This window comes from Cetorhinus maximus, chromosome 22 (genome assembly GCF_964194155.1).
Source record: "Cetorhinus maximus chromosome 22, sCetMax3.hap1.1, whole genome shotgun sequence".
NCBI lineage: Eukaryota > Metazoa > Chordata > Chondrichthyes > Lamniformes > Cetorhinidae > Cetorhinus > Cetorhinus maximus.
The window spans coordinates 56,700,476-56,717,659 of record NC_135900.1 but is presented as its reverse complement, the minus strand read 5'-3'; the positions used below and the strand labels follow the sequence as shown (position 1 = coordinate 56,717,659).

General features: G+C 45.9%; 1 protein-coding gene across 4 annotated transcripts in view; it reads right to left on the bottom strand.

Moving 5' to 3' along the window:
• Nucleotides 1-16,740, bottom strand: part of ptprz1a (protein tyrosine phosphatase receptor type Z1a) — a 261,256-nt gene extending 244,516 nt beyond the window's left edge. For 2 of the 4 annotated variants that reach the window (XM_078568367.1, XM_078568368.1), the window contains exon 1: nucleotides 16,437-16,740. In XM_078568367.1, the coding sequence (XP_078424493.1) occupies nucleotides 16,437-16,611 (175 nt within the window). In that variant the 5' untranslated portion in view covers nucleotides 16,612-16,740. The remainder of the gene's footprint in view (nucleotides 1-16,436) is intronic. The other 2 variants (XM_078568369.1, XM_078568370.1) reach the window with 2 other exon arrangements.
• Between the last annotated feature and the right edge of the window lie 444 nt (nucleotides 16,741-17,184).

Sequence of the window (17,184 nt, the reverse complement as noted above, 5' to 3'; positions counted from 1 at the left end):
TTATTTTACTAATTGATATCTTAACTTCCTATATTTGTAGCTCTAATATATTAATTTCATATAAACCTGATTCACGAACAATAGCATGGAGCTATATGAACTTGTATTGGCAACTGAGCAATACTGATTACAGTAGCGGGTGGGTAAAATGGAGTCATACCCATAGATGAAAATGGCGGCTTTTCACACCGTACCTTCCTGAGCTCACCTCATTATATATTCACTCCTGCGAAACACGCTGTTTCCATTGCAGGCGAGCTCTCATTCGCCCGCTCGCCATCACACCGCTGTTGCATCACGCTGGCCGCCATCTTTAAAAGGCAGCTGCCAGCACAGTGCTCATCACCACCAGTTCACCACCGCTGCCCGGGAGACATGGCCAGCAAAGGCAGAAAGACTGCAGCCCCTCGCTTCAATGACAGATCCCTCGAGTGACTGCTGGATGCCGTGGAGGCTCGCCGGGATGTGCTCTACCCTCGCTCTGGCCGCAGGATGGGTAGCAATGTCACCAACCCGGCTTGGAAGGCAGTGGCAGCAGTGGCCAGCACCAACGCCCTTCAGAAGATGGTAGCCACCCAGTGCCGCAAAAGGATGAATTATCTCCTCCGTTCTACCAGGCTAAGTCACTCTTTTCATCACTCCCAACTCACACACTCACAAACTGATCACACATCCACAGGGCCCTCACTCATTCCCAGTGCAAGGGACATCAGCATTCATTCTCTCACACTCACCGTCATTGTCCTCATCCCGTCCATGGGACCACTCACCACCTACACAGGCCAGGCATACTTATCATCTGGGCCTGGTAGTCCTGATACACTCTCCCCACCTCTATCCATGCAGGACAAACTGGCTCACAACAGGAGGGAAAGGTTGTAAACAGGTGGAGGGATGCCGGAATTCAAGGTTCTGACAGAATTTGAAAACAGAGCCATCCAGCTGGTCGGCGATGACAGAGACCGGTCCTGTGCTGACGGTGAGGTCGGTGCTGCTCTACCAAGTAAGGATCCAGCAGTGCAACATCCATCAGAAAACCACGCTGTGAGTGATGACTTTCACAGGCCACTGCCATGCACTAATTATCTTCCCTTGCTTTTGGAGGCACATCTGGGAAGCAGCAGATGGAGTCCACAACCCAGAGCTTCCAAGCAAGCTCCGAAGAAACCTCTGAAGAGGAATCTGAAGGCACCCTCTCTGAAGTCCTGTCACAGCGCTCACCCACACCCTCCACCAGCGCAGTGACTCACACCTCAGTGGGACCTAGCTTTAGAGTAGCCTTGGGACCACAGTCTGGTGAGCACATCTCACTTTCTGATCCACAGCAGGTGGAGGCAGGGACTTCCCAGGTCCCCGGCACTCGGAGGACTGCTGGAGACCAGAAGGTTGATGAGTCCAAGTCAGGTGACGAGCCTCTGGACTCGGTCATATCACAGTTGCTGGAGCTGCAAAGGCAAGCTCGGGAACAGCAGGAAGGGATGTGTGTTGTACTCTTCAGATTGCAAGGCACGATGGAGGAGTCCGTCCGTCTTCAGGCTGAGGTGATAGCGCTGGCATTGCAACACACCGAGGTCAACACTAGCAGGATGGCGGCCGCCATGGAGACCTTGGTCCAGGACGTCGCTCCTGCACTGCTGTGCGGGCTTAACTCCATCGCTGATGCCATAGTTGGCCTCCAACAGTGTGTACGAGAGGGTGCTGGGCAGCTCGATCTCACTCCAGCTACCCCCTCCATTCACAGAGTCAGCCAGGGGCCCATGGGCACCCATAGCGGGGAGGATCAGCAGGTGCACATTCAGGGGCCATCCACCCAGGTGACTCTGGGAGTGACCGGCCCATCTGACTCCCCTCTTCCTGTGATCTCCGCAGCTCCAGCTTCACAGGCCGAGGAGGGTGCCACTGCCACACAGCAGGACCCCGAAAGCAGGCCGGGGCCCTCCGAGTCTCAGCCTTCCAGAGGATGCCCACCAAAGTCATCACAGACAGGGCGTCACAGTCAGCAGGCTGCCCCCACCTCCACTGTGGCTGTCCGGGGAGCACCAAGACATAGAGACAGGGTAGCGAAAGTTAAGGAGAATTAGTTGCACAGCCTGGCCATGGGTGTTGATCACTTGTACATAATGTTCACTATTGTCAATAAACTCCCAAGAATGTCTCCCTGCCTATGGCTCCTTGTTCTGATGAGCAGTGTTCTTGTCACTCAGATGTGAAACCTTTCTGCACAAGATAAAAGGCAGGTGTCTCAGTCCAGGGCCTCTTCCCTGTGCTCTGTGCGGCCTTCAGACCACAGTGATGGTCCAGCCTCATTCTCCCTGGAAACATTACTGATGCCTGCACCTCGGCGGTGTTGGTTATTGCTGCCAGAATGTAGTGGGCGGGCGCCACAGAGTTCTCTCATACTCTCAGTGTGTTCTCAGCAACTTTAAGATGGGGCTCGCCCCCATCACATCAGCATCTGTGACCAGTGATGCTGTGCACCAGCTCCTGAAGAGCTGAGGTGCTGAAGGCGGACACAGCATCAGATGCGTCTAAAGTTTCATGGCTGCGTCTCTGAGATGGCCCTGATCACAGAGCGCAAGCGAGCTGCCCTCAGCCAAACAGGAGTCAGACATTCTCAGAGGCCATGTGAAGATTTATGGAGTGTCGGCACTCCGTGATGTCATCATCCTACTGCAATTGAGTGACTATTAAGGCCTCCACTGCATCTCCATGACAGGAGCATTCTCACAGAGGGTATTGGCGCTGCCATACGCCAGACTGGAGTCAAACGTTCACAACTGCGATGTGAGGAACTCTGGGGACACCTCACTGCATGTCATCATCATCCTCCACAAATCTGGCAGCTATGATGGCCTCTCGAGTGTGCCTTCCTCATCTAGCCCATGCAGGGGTCTCATCCCTGTCGTTGTTACCCTGGAAACCATGCACATACCTGCAGGATACGTTTCTGGTGGTCGCACACCAGCTGCACGTTCAGTGAGTGGAAGCCCTTGTGGTTGATGAATTCCCCCGAGTGTAGCGACGGAGACCTGAGCGTCACATGAGTGCAGTAAATCACACCCTGCACCTGTGGGAATCCCGAGATCAGGGCAAATCCAATGGTCCTTGCATCCTGGCTGTCCCGGTCCTGGATGAAGTGCACAAAGTTGTGTGCCACAGAGAAGATGGCATCTATGATCTCATGTATGCATTTGTGGGTGGTGGATTGTGAAATCCCACAGAGGTCACCTGTGGAGCCCTGTAAGGAGCTACTGGCACAGAAATTGAGCGCTGTGGTCACTTTCACAGCCACTGGCAGTGGATGCCCTCCATGTCCCTTGGTGCCAAGTCCTACAGTAAGTGGCAGATGTGAGCCACCAGATCCCTGGTCATGCGCAGTCATCGGCGACACTGGTTCTCAGTTATCTGCAAGAATGGCAGGTGGCATCTATAGACCCTGGGTGTCACTAGGCACTGACCAGCCACGGCTCACTGTCGCTCCTGGGGAAGCATGTGCGGGAGCCCCAGCTACCCCTTATTCATGAGGTTGTTGCTCCTGCCTTTGCGCAGCCAGGAGCCTCAGTCGCTCTCTCCTCCATCTTCTACAGTCTCTCTAGACTATCAGGCACACAGCCAGGTCACCAGGATCCATGATCCAGACGTGGTCCTCCTGCAGCATGAAAGAGAGAGAGAGAGAGAGACATGGTTATCATGGATATACTTAGCACCTTTCCTGGCCCTGTGTAACCGCCCCTTAATGCTTCCCGGAGAGTGCTGGTCACCCCTCGGATGGCCACAGATGAGTGCGCTGCATGGCTGCCCTGTAAACCTGTGACATGGGGGACACTGGTCCAAACCGGGTTGCTGAGATTGCAAGGGGCTGTGAGCGGCTCCAGCAGTGACTGTTACATGGCCAGTGTTGGCGAGGAGATTGTACAACGTGTGCAGTTCAACTGCTCTGCGGTCAATAAAGTGGTGGCGGTCTCAAAGTCTGTGCTGGGGTGGTGGGAGGTGGCAGGGGTTGAGGGTAAGGTATGGAGCGCTTGGTGGCCCTTTGGTACCTCTGCAATGCCTACTTGGGTGAGCAGGCTAGGAGCCTAACCCCAATCACATCACTATGGCTGCGCCTGATCTGTCTCAGTTAGAGGCATGGTCAGTTTATACAGGTGTCCCAAATGCCTGGCCATTTCCCTCACTTACCCTGTCCCACACCTCGATTGCCTGTGTGCGGGATGCAGCGCCAGGGCAGCACTTGACATAGCCCCGCCCTCAGCAGTCGCCTCTGGGGCCGGTCATCAGTTTCCCCCACCAATCCCCTGGCACCCCTGAGGCCTGTAAACAACGCGTGAGCTGTGGAGAACACTGCTGCTCACTCACCTCAGTTCTCCCAAAGTAAAGGCCGCCAAGTGCACGTTACCTGCGTGCTGTTGTGAAAGATGTCGGCGTGCTTTCCCGTCGATGTGGATGGTCAATACAGCAGGGTTCCCAGAGCCTGGCAGGATGGCCTTTTAATAATATGCTCATGTATTACTGTCAACCGATGACCGGAAACGCGGCCCGCCGCTGTCGGTGAACTGAGCGGAAGATTGCGACCTGCCTTCACGCGATTGTGAAGTGGGTCCCGTCAAATTTTCCGCGCATTCCACCTATCACGCCCGCCACCAGCGGGCAGGGAAAATTCCGCCAGTTTACTAGGCTGAAAAGAAAATAATAGTCAGATGTGAAAAGAAACATACTATAATACTGTATAAAGAGGCAAAGCGCATTGTTGAGTTCAGCAACAAATACATACGCCAGCTTGGAAAGGATAAAAACAGGCACAGGTACGGGTTCCAGCAGTGGCATGGTGCAGTGCCCTTCATTCATTATTCGTTACAATTTTACTTTTGTGATGTTGCAATGAAAAAGCATTTCTGACTAATTTACTCTCTGCTGAATAACTCCTCTTCTTCCCAGGATGGTTGCTGCTGTTTATGTATTTACATTGATTAATAACAAAAGAAACTTGGTTGATTTTACCTCCTCGGGCAAGCAGAAGTGGTACGCTGGTGAGGGAACATGATAATGGTGGAGGTGGAACTGGTCAATTTAAATAGAACAGGACCAACTGTGTCGATATGAATTGCTGGAACTGCTATTGGGTATATGACAAATTGTGAAGAGGACATGGTGGAACTGTCTGAACTGCCATTAGTGGTACAAGTCTGGTTAACATATGGTGGTCTGGGCAAACAGAAAGGTATATTCATATATATAACTTCAAAGAAAACAAGGAGGACATTTTGTGTCAGATTTCCCAAACAAGGGGGAGGTTTTGCGTCAGGTTTCCTGAACAATACCAATCCTAAAACGCACAATGCAGGAAATGATATCAGTTTAGCAAAAGTCCCCATGCTTAGCATTCTGCCCTGCCGGAAAAGCAATGAATTTTCCATATGAAAGGAAAATATGTGCTTTGTAACCATTCCCATGCTCAGGAGGTCACTACACTTTCTAATTGGATACTGTATTTCATGTAGAGACATTCTTCCTCTCCATGGAAGATACACTTTGACAAATCGCTGACAAATCACTGTCACAGTCAGACAACATCTTACAAAAGCCCCATCAGTGTTATGGTTCCCTAGTGAAGGTTCCTGGGAATACTTCAGTCTGCCTGCTTGCCCACAACAAAGCTGAAGGAAAAGAAAAATGCTGCTATCTTTAAGAAAAAAAAGTTAATTCTACTTCTCCCCCTCTGATAGAAACAGTGGGCGGGATTTTACGGCCCCTCCCAGCAGCAGGGTTTTCCGGTCCTGCCGAAGTGAACGGACTTCCGAACGGCTCACCGCCTTTTACGGCCCTGTTCCTGCCACGACAGGACAGTAAAATTCCGCCCAGTGTGGCAACAGTTGTATAATTAAAACTGATTGGTGCAAAAGGTTGAGTTTGTCAGGAGTTGTAAAAAAATGACTCCAATATTTCAGTTCATTCAACCTTGCTTCACATCCCTGCTGCAAACAATTGAATTCTCCCCCCACCCTCAACAGTCTATTATTCTTTTCATAGTTTTTGTCTGAAAAGTTAGCAATGGTGTTATTTCTCTATCAATAGGTCAATGAGCAAGTACAAGCACCTACAAGTCAGAAGACTATCAATACAAGTAGAACAATATAGTAAAAGGGGAAAATTAGGCTCCCAGACTCACTCAATACACTGTCACAGCCAGAAGGTGAAAGAGAAAGCAAACAAAACAGCCAATCAGATTGGACTTTACCAAATACAGCGTGCAGGATATTGTATGGCTGACATTTTACACTTAAATTTCTTTCCAAGATGTAGTTTTGATGTGGAACAACAAGAGTACTATCAAGTGCTAATTCAAACATGCTAGAGTCAATTTAATTTACAGAATCTTGCATTTCAACAGAGGTATTTTTGTTGCTCATTTATTTAGCTTTTGTTAGCAAGTTCATATCAAATTTCTACACCTGATTTTTTGAATATAAAATTTTATATCACACTGCACCATTTCACCTTGCTATTTAGTTTAAATAATGCATACAATGTTAGACATTTTTTTTATATTCGTTCGCGGGAATTCCTTCACTGGCTGGGCCAGCATTTGTTGCCCTTCCTTGAGAAGGTGGTGGTGAGCTGCCTTCTTGAACCGCTGCAGCCCATGTGGTGTAGGTACACCCACAGTGCTGTTAGGGAGGGAGGTCCAGGATTTTGACCCAGCGACAGTGAAAGAACCCATTAGTAGTGGGCATACTCATTAGTAGTGGGCATACATTAAAACAGACATACCACTAGTATTTTTAAATCTTTACCTACTTACAGCACTGGATAGTAATTGTGTATGAAGTCCCTTTCTTGTGAATGTATAATGTGATAACAGAGTACTTATGGAGGCAAGTGTAACAAGGAGTGATGGCTCAAGGCAGTTGGTGTGAGCACAGAATGTTGTGGAGAATTTGTACTAGGATGCCATTGGGTATCTTGAACTCTATACTAATGAATTCTCCAGAAGGTTTGTTTCAGAAATGAAGATTGTCTCTTCACTTAATCTTCTGCATGCAAGAGACAGTTCCATACAAAAATATTAAGCGTCTCTCCCTGCTGGTTATGACTTTTACCTGATCTAATACAATTCCTTTTGTAAAGCTGACAAACTGCATTATTTCCCATTCATAATCCCCCTGCAATTTACATTAAATTACTTCTTATTCTAGTTTTCCAGCTCCAGTTCAATTGGACAATTTCATTGCTTCCTTACTATCATACATAATTGAAGCTCATACAAGTAATTGATTTACGGTGCTCCAACTAGGCCCTTGAATGAGAATAAATTACATCATCAATTTCATCAAATGCTTTAGTACGACTGATTTTAATTTTTTGTGCAAAAAGTCCATTAGTTCATCTTAGTTTATACCTTTAATGGGGGAAAAAAATCTAATTTCAAAGTTGAACAATCATGTCCAATGGTTGCCTTGCTGGTAGTAACAAAGGGCGGAATCGTCCCAAATTTGCATTAAGTGCAGTAGCAGGCGGGAAAAAGGACATTTTACCCGCTGGCTGCAATAGTGGGTTTTTGCGCTGTATTGTCCCAATCCTGGCTCATTAATCATACATTCCCGGGAAACACACCGTTTCACTGGTGGGTGGCCTCCAGTTCATCCATCACATCGCCACCTCACTGCTTCCTCACGCTGGGCACCATATTTAAAGTGCAGCCGCGTGCACAGCTCCCTGTGCTTCCAGCTCAGAACTGCTGCACAGAAGACATGGCCCTGAATGGCAAGAAGACTGCAGCCCCTCAATTCAGTGATGGACCCTTGGGATGCCTTCTGGACACTGTTGGAGCACGCTGCAAATGTCCTTTACCCCTGCTCTGGCCAAAGGAGGCCTATCAGTGTCACCACTCTGGCTTGGGAGGCAGTGGCAGTGATGATCAGTGCCAATGCTGCACAGAAGAGGTTGGCCATCCAGTGCAGAAAGAGGATGAATGATCTTATCCATGCCGCCAGGGTAAGGCAACCATCTCATCACACTAAACTCGCACACTCACAAGGCCATCACACGTTCACGGGCATCTCACTCACTGCCAGCTCAAGGGACATCACCACTCACTCTCTCACACACACCCTCAAATCTCCATCTAGCCTCATCTCCTCTGGAGACTGCCTCCTCAGCCCTCACCATCTTGAGGCCACTTGCACAAATCAGCATGTGCCCCCACGCACACCCTGGGACACCCCCCTTCCCCAGTACAGCACTCGACCTGCAGCCTCTTCCCTGGCCTGAAACCACTTCTCCCCTTTCCCCAAGCAAGACCTAGCCCTGCAGCCACTGAAAAGTCATCCCCCCGGTAGATAGAGGTCTGCCCCCGCCCCTCCAAAGTGATGTGTATGCCTGTGAAGCCTGCCACTGATGACTGCGATTGCTGCCCAAAGCAAGGTAGGCAAACAAACCTCGAAGTCCCGAGTGCAGTGTCGCTCACCAGGTGAACGTTGCTTGCACACAGTTGTGAAACACGTCAGCGTGCAATCACGCCAATGTGCCCGGATGATCCAGAGTGGGGGATGATTCCGGCGAGCAGGCCTTATAATGAGATGCTAAAGTACTGAAATTAGATTCCCAACATGTGGCAGTGGGAAATGCGCACCCCAAACTAGTTTTGTGACAGTGTGAAACTGATTTTTGGCCTTCCCGCCATACTGTTCACCCCCCCATCCGCCATGATGCCCAACACCAACGGTGCCGGAAAATTCCGGCGCCAATGTTGCTGAGAAGGGAGTTCCAGGATTTTGATCCCAAGGCAGTGAAGGGACTACAATATAATTCCAAATCAAGATGGTGTGTGATTTGAAGGGGATCTTATAGGTGAGGATGTTTCCATGCAGGTTTGCTCCCTTTGTGCTTCTAAGTGGTCGAAGTCGCAGGTTTGGAAGGTGATATTGAAGGAGCCTTGGTGAATTCCTGCAGTGTATCTTGTACATGGTGCACATTGTTGCCATTGTGCGTCAGTGGTAGAGGGAGTGAATGTTTAAATTGGTGGATGGTGTGCTGATCAAGCAGGTTGCTTTGTCCCGAATGGTGTCAAGCTTCTTCAGTGTTGTTGGAGCCACACTAATCCAGGCAAATGGAGAGTGTTCCACACACTCTTGCTTTGTGCCTTGTAGATGGTGGACAGGCTTTGGGTACTCTCTGCAGAATTCACTGACCTGCTCTTATATCCACAGTATTTATATGGCTGGGCCAGTTCAGTTTCTGGTCAATGGTAACCCCCAGGATGTTGATAGTGGGGGATCCAGTGATGGTAATGCCATTGAATGTCAAGGGGTGATGGTTAGATTCCCGATTGTTGGAGATGGTCATTGCCTGGCACTTGTGTGGCGCGAATATTACTTGCCACTTATTAGCACAAGCCTGAATATTGTCCAGGTCTTGCTGCATATTGGCAGGGCCTGCTTCAGTATCTGAGGAGTTGTGAATGGTGTTGAATGTTGCACAATCAGCGAACATCTCCACTTGTCATTACGCCAGATTTTCCAGTCTCCGGATAGTTAGACCCTGTGGATGTCCTGATGAACCGGCTTCATAGGAATTGCCTAGGAAGTTTGAACTTCCGATGGGCAATTACCATGCCCAGAACCCTCCAAAAAGTCTCTGACTCTGAGGTAGAGTCGGAGACTTCAGACAGTTCTGATTTACTTACCTGGATAGTTACCCAGGAAATGTTAGAGAGAAAAATCCTAGTGTAACTCCTGGGTAATTATACAACTGACCTACCTTTACTCACAGTGACCCCCTTGAACGCCTCCCCCCCCACCAACTACCCCCTCTGACCTGACCATTTACGTCCCCCCATGACCTCCCAACTAACACCCTGACCTGACAACCCCTCCCAACCTCACCTGACCAGCCCCCACCACCCAACTACCACCCCGTAACTGACTGGACTAGCCCCCACCCCACCGACTACCCCCTCAACCATCTACCATTCACCCACCTATCCACCTGACACCCTATCACCTCCTCCACCTGCCACCTTACCCGCATGTCACCCGACCACTTTACCCACCTGCCACCCTACCCACTTACGCACTCATCCACTCATTCACCGAATCACTCATACACTGAAAAGATTTGGAACCTTTAAACACTTACCAGAATACAACAGCTAGTGCCGTAAAAAGCGGGTATAGATTCTGCGCTGACTCTTTTCACTGCACTCTGCATGGATTCCTATGCTGAGGGGAGTCCTTCTGCATCATGGATCAAAGGTTTGGCCAGAAAAATCGTATCCAGGTAAGTGGATAGTTTTCTGTCTGATCAGCATTGGACAAAGTGGCTCCAATGCTGATTGGAAGATTTGGGCCAGTATGATGGAGGGAAGGTCATTGTTGAAGCAGCTGAAGATGTTTGGGCTGAGGACACTACCCTGAGGAACTCCTGCAGCAATGTTCTAGGGCTGATTTGATTGATCTCCAACAACCACAGCCATCTTTCTCTGTGCTACATATGACACCGACCAGTGGGGAATTTACCCCTGATTCCCATTGACTTTGATTTTGCCAGGGCTCCCTGATGCTACACTCGGTCAAATATTGCTTTGATAGCAAGAGCAGTTGCTCTCTGCTCCCCTCTCGAGTTCAACTATTTTGTCTATGTTTGGACCAAGGGCTGTAATGAGGTCAGGCACCAAAGTGGCTCTAGCGGAACTATTCAATTGTGTACTCCACCAAAGCAGAATCTAATCCTCATCTAATGTTCAAATACACATACTTCCTGCATGGAATCTTAGGAACTGATCAGTTTTAACCTCTCTACCCTAGGGAAGATGAAGCCTAGTACCGTCACCCTGGAAGATTAGCTCATTCATCAATATTTTTGTTGAATAATTCAAAAACAGGAATGGTCACTCTCAGCCACGGAATGGGGGAAAGCAAACTAAAGAGGAAGAAAAGTAATAGTTTTATTGAAAAAAAAGAAAGCCCTTTGATGCTATTTTCATAATCGAAAATGTGACCTTTTTGTGTAATGCAACGTCCTCATAGCACATTATTAAAAATAAAACAGGCAAAATCCATTGAAAGTATGGGAGAAGAGCATCTCTACAAAAGATGCAATGATCCCCTTCAATGGTACAAACAAAATGAACAGCTTTGATGAAGATATGTATTTATATAATTACTTTTTTCCCTGGAAATCTAGTAATATAGACTGATGATGAATTATGGTTTATTGTCTTGATATAAATGGTCAAAGAATCTATTATTATTCGAAAGCAAACAGCCACAATCCTTAAATATTTTTTTCTCCAGCTGTTTTTAACATTTGACAGAATATTTATATGAAGAGCTGAAAATTTTTTTAAAACCCTAGTGCCTTCATTTTTGCAGCACCATTAAAATCTGAAGATAAACAGAACGATAGATAGAGAAAAGACAATACTGTTTGCCCATTTGGGTTCACACACTGGATCTGTGTGGACAATCTTCCCTTTTGCCCTGTATAAGTGGCATGTCCCCTACTTCCAATTCTGTACCAAGCTTCAATGTTTCAAAATGTCATTGTTCATTGAGCCAAGTTGCAATTTATTTACCTTCATATGTTAACAAACCTGAATATGAAGAAGTTAGCCTTGAAGTACAAAAAGCTTAGATTCTCATCAGCTTCTAATCACGTTTCTAGCATTCTTCTGCTGGTCCTACACAAAGAAGCTTTTCATATATTCTCTTTCAGTTCTCATCATTATTTTAAAAAGCTGAGATCCTCCCCGCATGAAAACAAATTGAGTTCCTTTAGCTATTCTGCATAGCTCATCAATCTAAAAACACAGAAATCACCCTGCAAGTCCTTCTTTGAATCCTAGCCAATGGCTCAATGCCTTCTATTTTATAACTATACAGTAACCAGAAACTGAAAACAATATTCCAGTCGTGGTCTCATTAATGTTTTATAGAGTATCAGTATCAAGTTCTGAGACTTTCTTCATTTCTATAGATTCTCCACTTAATAACATTAATCTTTGCAATTGCTGTAATGCAATATGTTAAAGGTTTCAACAATGCATAAGTCTTCAAACTCACTTTATTTTCCAACTATCTCACTAATAAATAAAATCCCATGTTTTAAATGAATAGCTTTTTATTAATAATGAACATCACCTTACATTTCTCAATATTATTTTGAAATAATCTTTGCAATAAGCCATTTTGAAATATAAAATATTTTGGTTTGGTTTGGCGGAAACATGGGGCATCATTTTCAACATAGTAACCACAAGTAAAATGGTAATGAAATTTATGACACTGTGTTGTGTGTTTTCGAACACAACACTCTTGCAATATTTTCAATGCAGTGATCCAGCAAAGATGAAGAGGTAAGAAGAGAGAGAGAGATATAACCTGTTCTGGTGATTAAAAGGAATGAAAGGTTTTTTTAAAAGGATCAAAGCGTGCATTTATTGTGCAAAGTCTTAATTAAAAATACAGCCGACAATTGTCCTGTGAACATCAGTATAAAATTAATTGGGTCTGGAGAACATCCAGAGCAACAAAGCACATCAGAAAGTATGTATAAAGTAAGAGAGTGTTGGGGTGCATTTTCATTAGTCCCTCTTTCATGGGATCCAAATCTCAGTTGCATCATTGTGGAATGTCACAGAGCAGTGTTCCAGATGCTCCCCAGAGAAAGAGAAGAAAAACTGAAAGAAACATCATCAACAGCAGGCTCCATTGTGGATTTCTTGGTAGCTAATGCAGAGGAATAATGAAAGTTAATACAGCTTCAAAAAATGAAGCTTCAGGTTTGTTACAATTTCCCTTAAAATGTTACTCTCATCTTTGAGGTTGAAAAAATGTCTAGACTCCAATGGGCCAAATGGCCTCCTTCTGTGACTCTATAACAAGAAAATTTAGTCAGCTGAAGATTTCGGAAAACTCTCATTCAGGTTGTGCTTTGGGGTTATTCCACAATGCATACTCCATATGGTTCCAATGCAAGGACAGACTTTGAGCACCTGCAGAGTATGTCTCAAATTCTTCTGTTGAACTGTCTAAGTAAAGCCTATCCTGAGGTTGGCTAATACCAAGAGAATTATAGCATGGGAGTTCAGCCATAGGAGTAGCAGCAGCGGCAATATGAGAGAAGTAAGGGTTAATTTTCTAAGAACGTCTTGCCTATTTTTTAGTTAGCTGTATCACTACCCAAGCTGGTTGAAGTCAATCTCTTTGGAGGTTTCAGGTGGTCAACTCAGAGGTTTATTGAGGCAGCCCTAAATGTCACTAGAACATGATCTCATTTACGTCAGTGAAAAATTTAGTTCAGTCTTTCATCCATAAACTTCCTGGTTCCTTTGACTATTATAAAGGACTGCAAGCTATCGGTCTACATTTCACTGGCTCTACACCGGACTTCACTGCAGCTCACAAAATCCAGCAGAACATCTGCTTGAAATGGCCAAACTTCTGTCATCTATCATTGATGGCTTCCAAGTACTTGAGATGTGCTTGAGATAAACTTCGGCTTTTCTATGACAAGTGTAATCCAAATAGGTTATAAATATAAATAATGAGAAAGGCAACAAAACATTAACAAGACCAAAAGCAAGGATTAAATCTTCCATAAGAAGTATAAGGATAAAAGGAAAATATATAAAGAATGAAAAAGAAATGTAATTTTCCTAGCAAGGAACCAAATGCAAAGAGAAGGTATTAGAAGGCTTCTGTTCAGATGGGAAGCAGTTTATCTTTTCTGGATTTTCATTGAAAATTAGGATTGATCATTCAACTTCTATCAAAATGCAATCAAATTGTTGAGTTTTATATTTAGAAGAAATGGTGATACAGTTAGCATGAAAAAAATTCTCAGAGGTGGGACTTGATAAGGTACATACCGGGAGGATGTTTCCACTTGTGGGAGAGACTAGAACTAAAGGCACAGTTTAAGACTTTTAAGACTGAGATGAAGGTAAGTTTTTCCTCTCAGAATGTCATTGGTATGGGGAATTCTCTTCCCCAGAAAGCAATGGAGGCTGGGTCATTGAACTTGTTCAAGACAGAGTTAGACAGATTTTTGACAGACTAGGAAATCAAGGGTTAGGCGGGCGGGGGGCAGACAGAAAAATGGAGTTGAGACCACAACTAGATCAGCCATAATCTTATGGAATGGCAGAGCAGGTTCAAAGGGCCTAAGGGTCTACTCCTGCTCTGAAGTCCTATGTTCCTATCTTCTGCTGGATACTTTTTGAACTATAATCTGACTGGAATAAATTGTGCCACAGACAGCCTAAAGTGTGGTTCCTCACAGGGTTTGTGAGTAGAAAGCTGGACAACTGAAGCAAAAAGGTGTGTTTGATATTCAAAATGATCGGCACAACAGTTAATTGAAGATCTGTACTTTTCCCTTAATGTTACCTTTCATAAAACTCCATCATCAGAGCAAAAGTAAACTTCTACAGCATTAGCAATAGAATGGAAAGAACAGAGACTGGAGTATTTTTGGACAGGAGACTGTAACTGACAGTCCTTTTCTCTGATCCTCTTCATTTCTGCCATGTATATCAATCTTAAGGAAACCATTAAACCACAAATGCTTTAAGTAGCTCTATATAGCTGCAGAGATTCAAATAAACTTATTACAGTCATTTCTACTGTCAGATTTTTGCACAGGTTTTCAGTTGTTGATGACTTTTGGCATTATGTCCACTCCACTGGCATGCTTTTTATTTTGCATTCGTCCATAAATATTTAGAGTACGAAACTTCATCCCAGAAAGCATCCAATTGTCTTTCAAAATACAGAATACAGATGACACAGCATTAGTCACATGGATAAGTGAAAACAACATTTGACTCTCTGAAGTGACTTTGAGCACAAATTGTCAACTGTTGTTTATGTGAAGTGTACTAAGTGAACTTGCTTATGAGAAAGATTTCAACTGTCTGACTATGACCTACAATTGTAAGCATACCCAACAACTAATGCTGAATTATGAGTTATACCACTCTGCCCTTGAATCCACAAGGAACTGCTCAACCTAAACTCACATAAGACCATTTATCAGAAAGGGTTTTTTCCTCATTGCCTGGGCTGGGTTTGAACCCAGCGGCAGAGGTGAGAGAATATGGTTCAGCAGAGTTCATTCACCACCTGCCAGTTTTTCTTCCTCTACCATCCCACCCCCCCCCCACCCCCACCACCACCACCACCGCCCCCCGCTCGCCCTCCAATCATTTTGATCCAAGTTTGGCTCAAGAAAATAGTGCACTGGGATTAGTAGCTACATAGCTGACTATAGAAAAGGTTTGTCTAATGTGGCCTGCAGTGTCAGTCAAGAAGGCCGAGTTCAACCATACACTGTGAGATTTGTAGCACTGATCGGGAACAGAGCTTGTCCAACAGCAGGCCTCCCGATTACAATATTGTTTCTCTTTTAAAAATCTGTGCGGGACTCGTCTTTGTTCCCTCATCCTCTCTCCGTCATTCTGGCTTCAGCAGCCACGAAGAACAGCCCCAGAGTAATCAACTGTCCTTAACAGACGCTGACAACAGAGTCCAATGAGGAACAAAGAGATGCGAAAGGAATTGAGGTTTGTAACAGAATTGAACGGGACCAATGACTGAGACAAATACCTTCTAGATTGCTGGGCTTTGCAAGAGCAATACAGGACATACTGTACAGGACATGCTGTACTCTCCCAATCTGCACCAATTTCTCAGTTTCACAATATTCTCCACCTAATTACAAACCAAACCCTTGATATATTTGTTCGTTAAGAGGCAAAGCGATGGGAACTGCCTTCCACAGCTGAATATATAAATGATGAAAGGTTTGCTTGGGGACGTTCAATAATCAAAGAAAGGTGAGGTTTTACACGAATATATCGACAGATGCTGTGATGCAGCCTTACAGAAACTGCAGGGTCAAAACAGCTCGCCTCTGAACTCTTAAAAACCCCAACCTATTAAAATATTCGCACAACTCTCCCACACCAGCCCTTCTTAAGTTTGCAATAAAGCTGCAGCGATATCATGGGCACATCCTGATATCAAGTGCTGCAAATATCGATGCCACCCCTCGGTTTACCTCCCTTCTCATCATTGAAACTGGGCAAGGAGAATGTCCATTCGGCCGCCTCTCCACACACACACACACACACACAGCCCGGGAGACTCAGTCGCAAGCAACCAGCATCACAACTCAAAAAAATGGTCAAATAAAAATTCAATAAAGATTCCGCTGCAGCTTGGATTTTGAACATTCCCATTACATCGGGACGCACTTTCCCTCTGTGCCCTACCTTTTCTGTTGAGTCTCGAGGAGCTGTTATAAGCTCCTGGGCACTGAAATGGTTCACAAAATCTTACCAGGCGAATATCACAGGAAATGTGACTTTTACTTGTTTTTTTAAATGAGATGAGGATGCAAAGCAAAGACCGCGGGTCAGGTAATGCTCCACTCACCCACTTGACAGATACAAAGGATTGCAAGGATCCAGAGAGACTCGGGCAGCATGTCCACGGTCCGGCGACAACTTGTTGGGTTTGGTAGCAGATTAAGTCCTTCTGGTGAAGGGTTTCCTTCTTTTTGTTGTGGTTTGCTCCGTGTCAGGCGGTTATAGCGGGAGGAGCGGTGCATGGAGCGGGTGACTGAGCCGGTGTGGCAAGGCAGCCGAGTGACTCGGAGCCGCCTTCACTGTGGGTGACTCCAGAGAGAGTGAGAGAGACTGAGCAGAGCAACTCAATGTAACAGTGAGTCTGGATGTGGGTGTGTGTGTGTGTGAGAGAGAGAGAGGCTGAGTGACTGGGAGACTCTCAGTGTGAATGTGAGCGCTTGCCCATCTATTTCTGTGAATGCCACTCTCAGCCATTGAATGTGGGCACCTCACTAAATGAGTGAATGTGGGATAGTCTGTGTGAAGCCTGAGCTGTCAACTTTATCCCTGAATGTGATCTGCCTTACTGTGTGTGTGAGAATTTCAGCTGTCTTTGTACTGGCGATGGGATTCCGGGAGATTGGTGTCTGTTAGCTTGCTGCTGGACATCTACTCGGCTCCCTTATCGCAGCATTAGAATTGGAGATCCGTATTTCACTGGGTCTACCATTGCTGCTGGATAAGGAGGATAAGGGGTTTAGCAGTAGAAATACTGGATTCCCGGAATCCAGTCGAAACAAGTGACACGATCAAAACAACCAAGTGACCGTGGGATG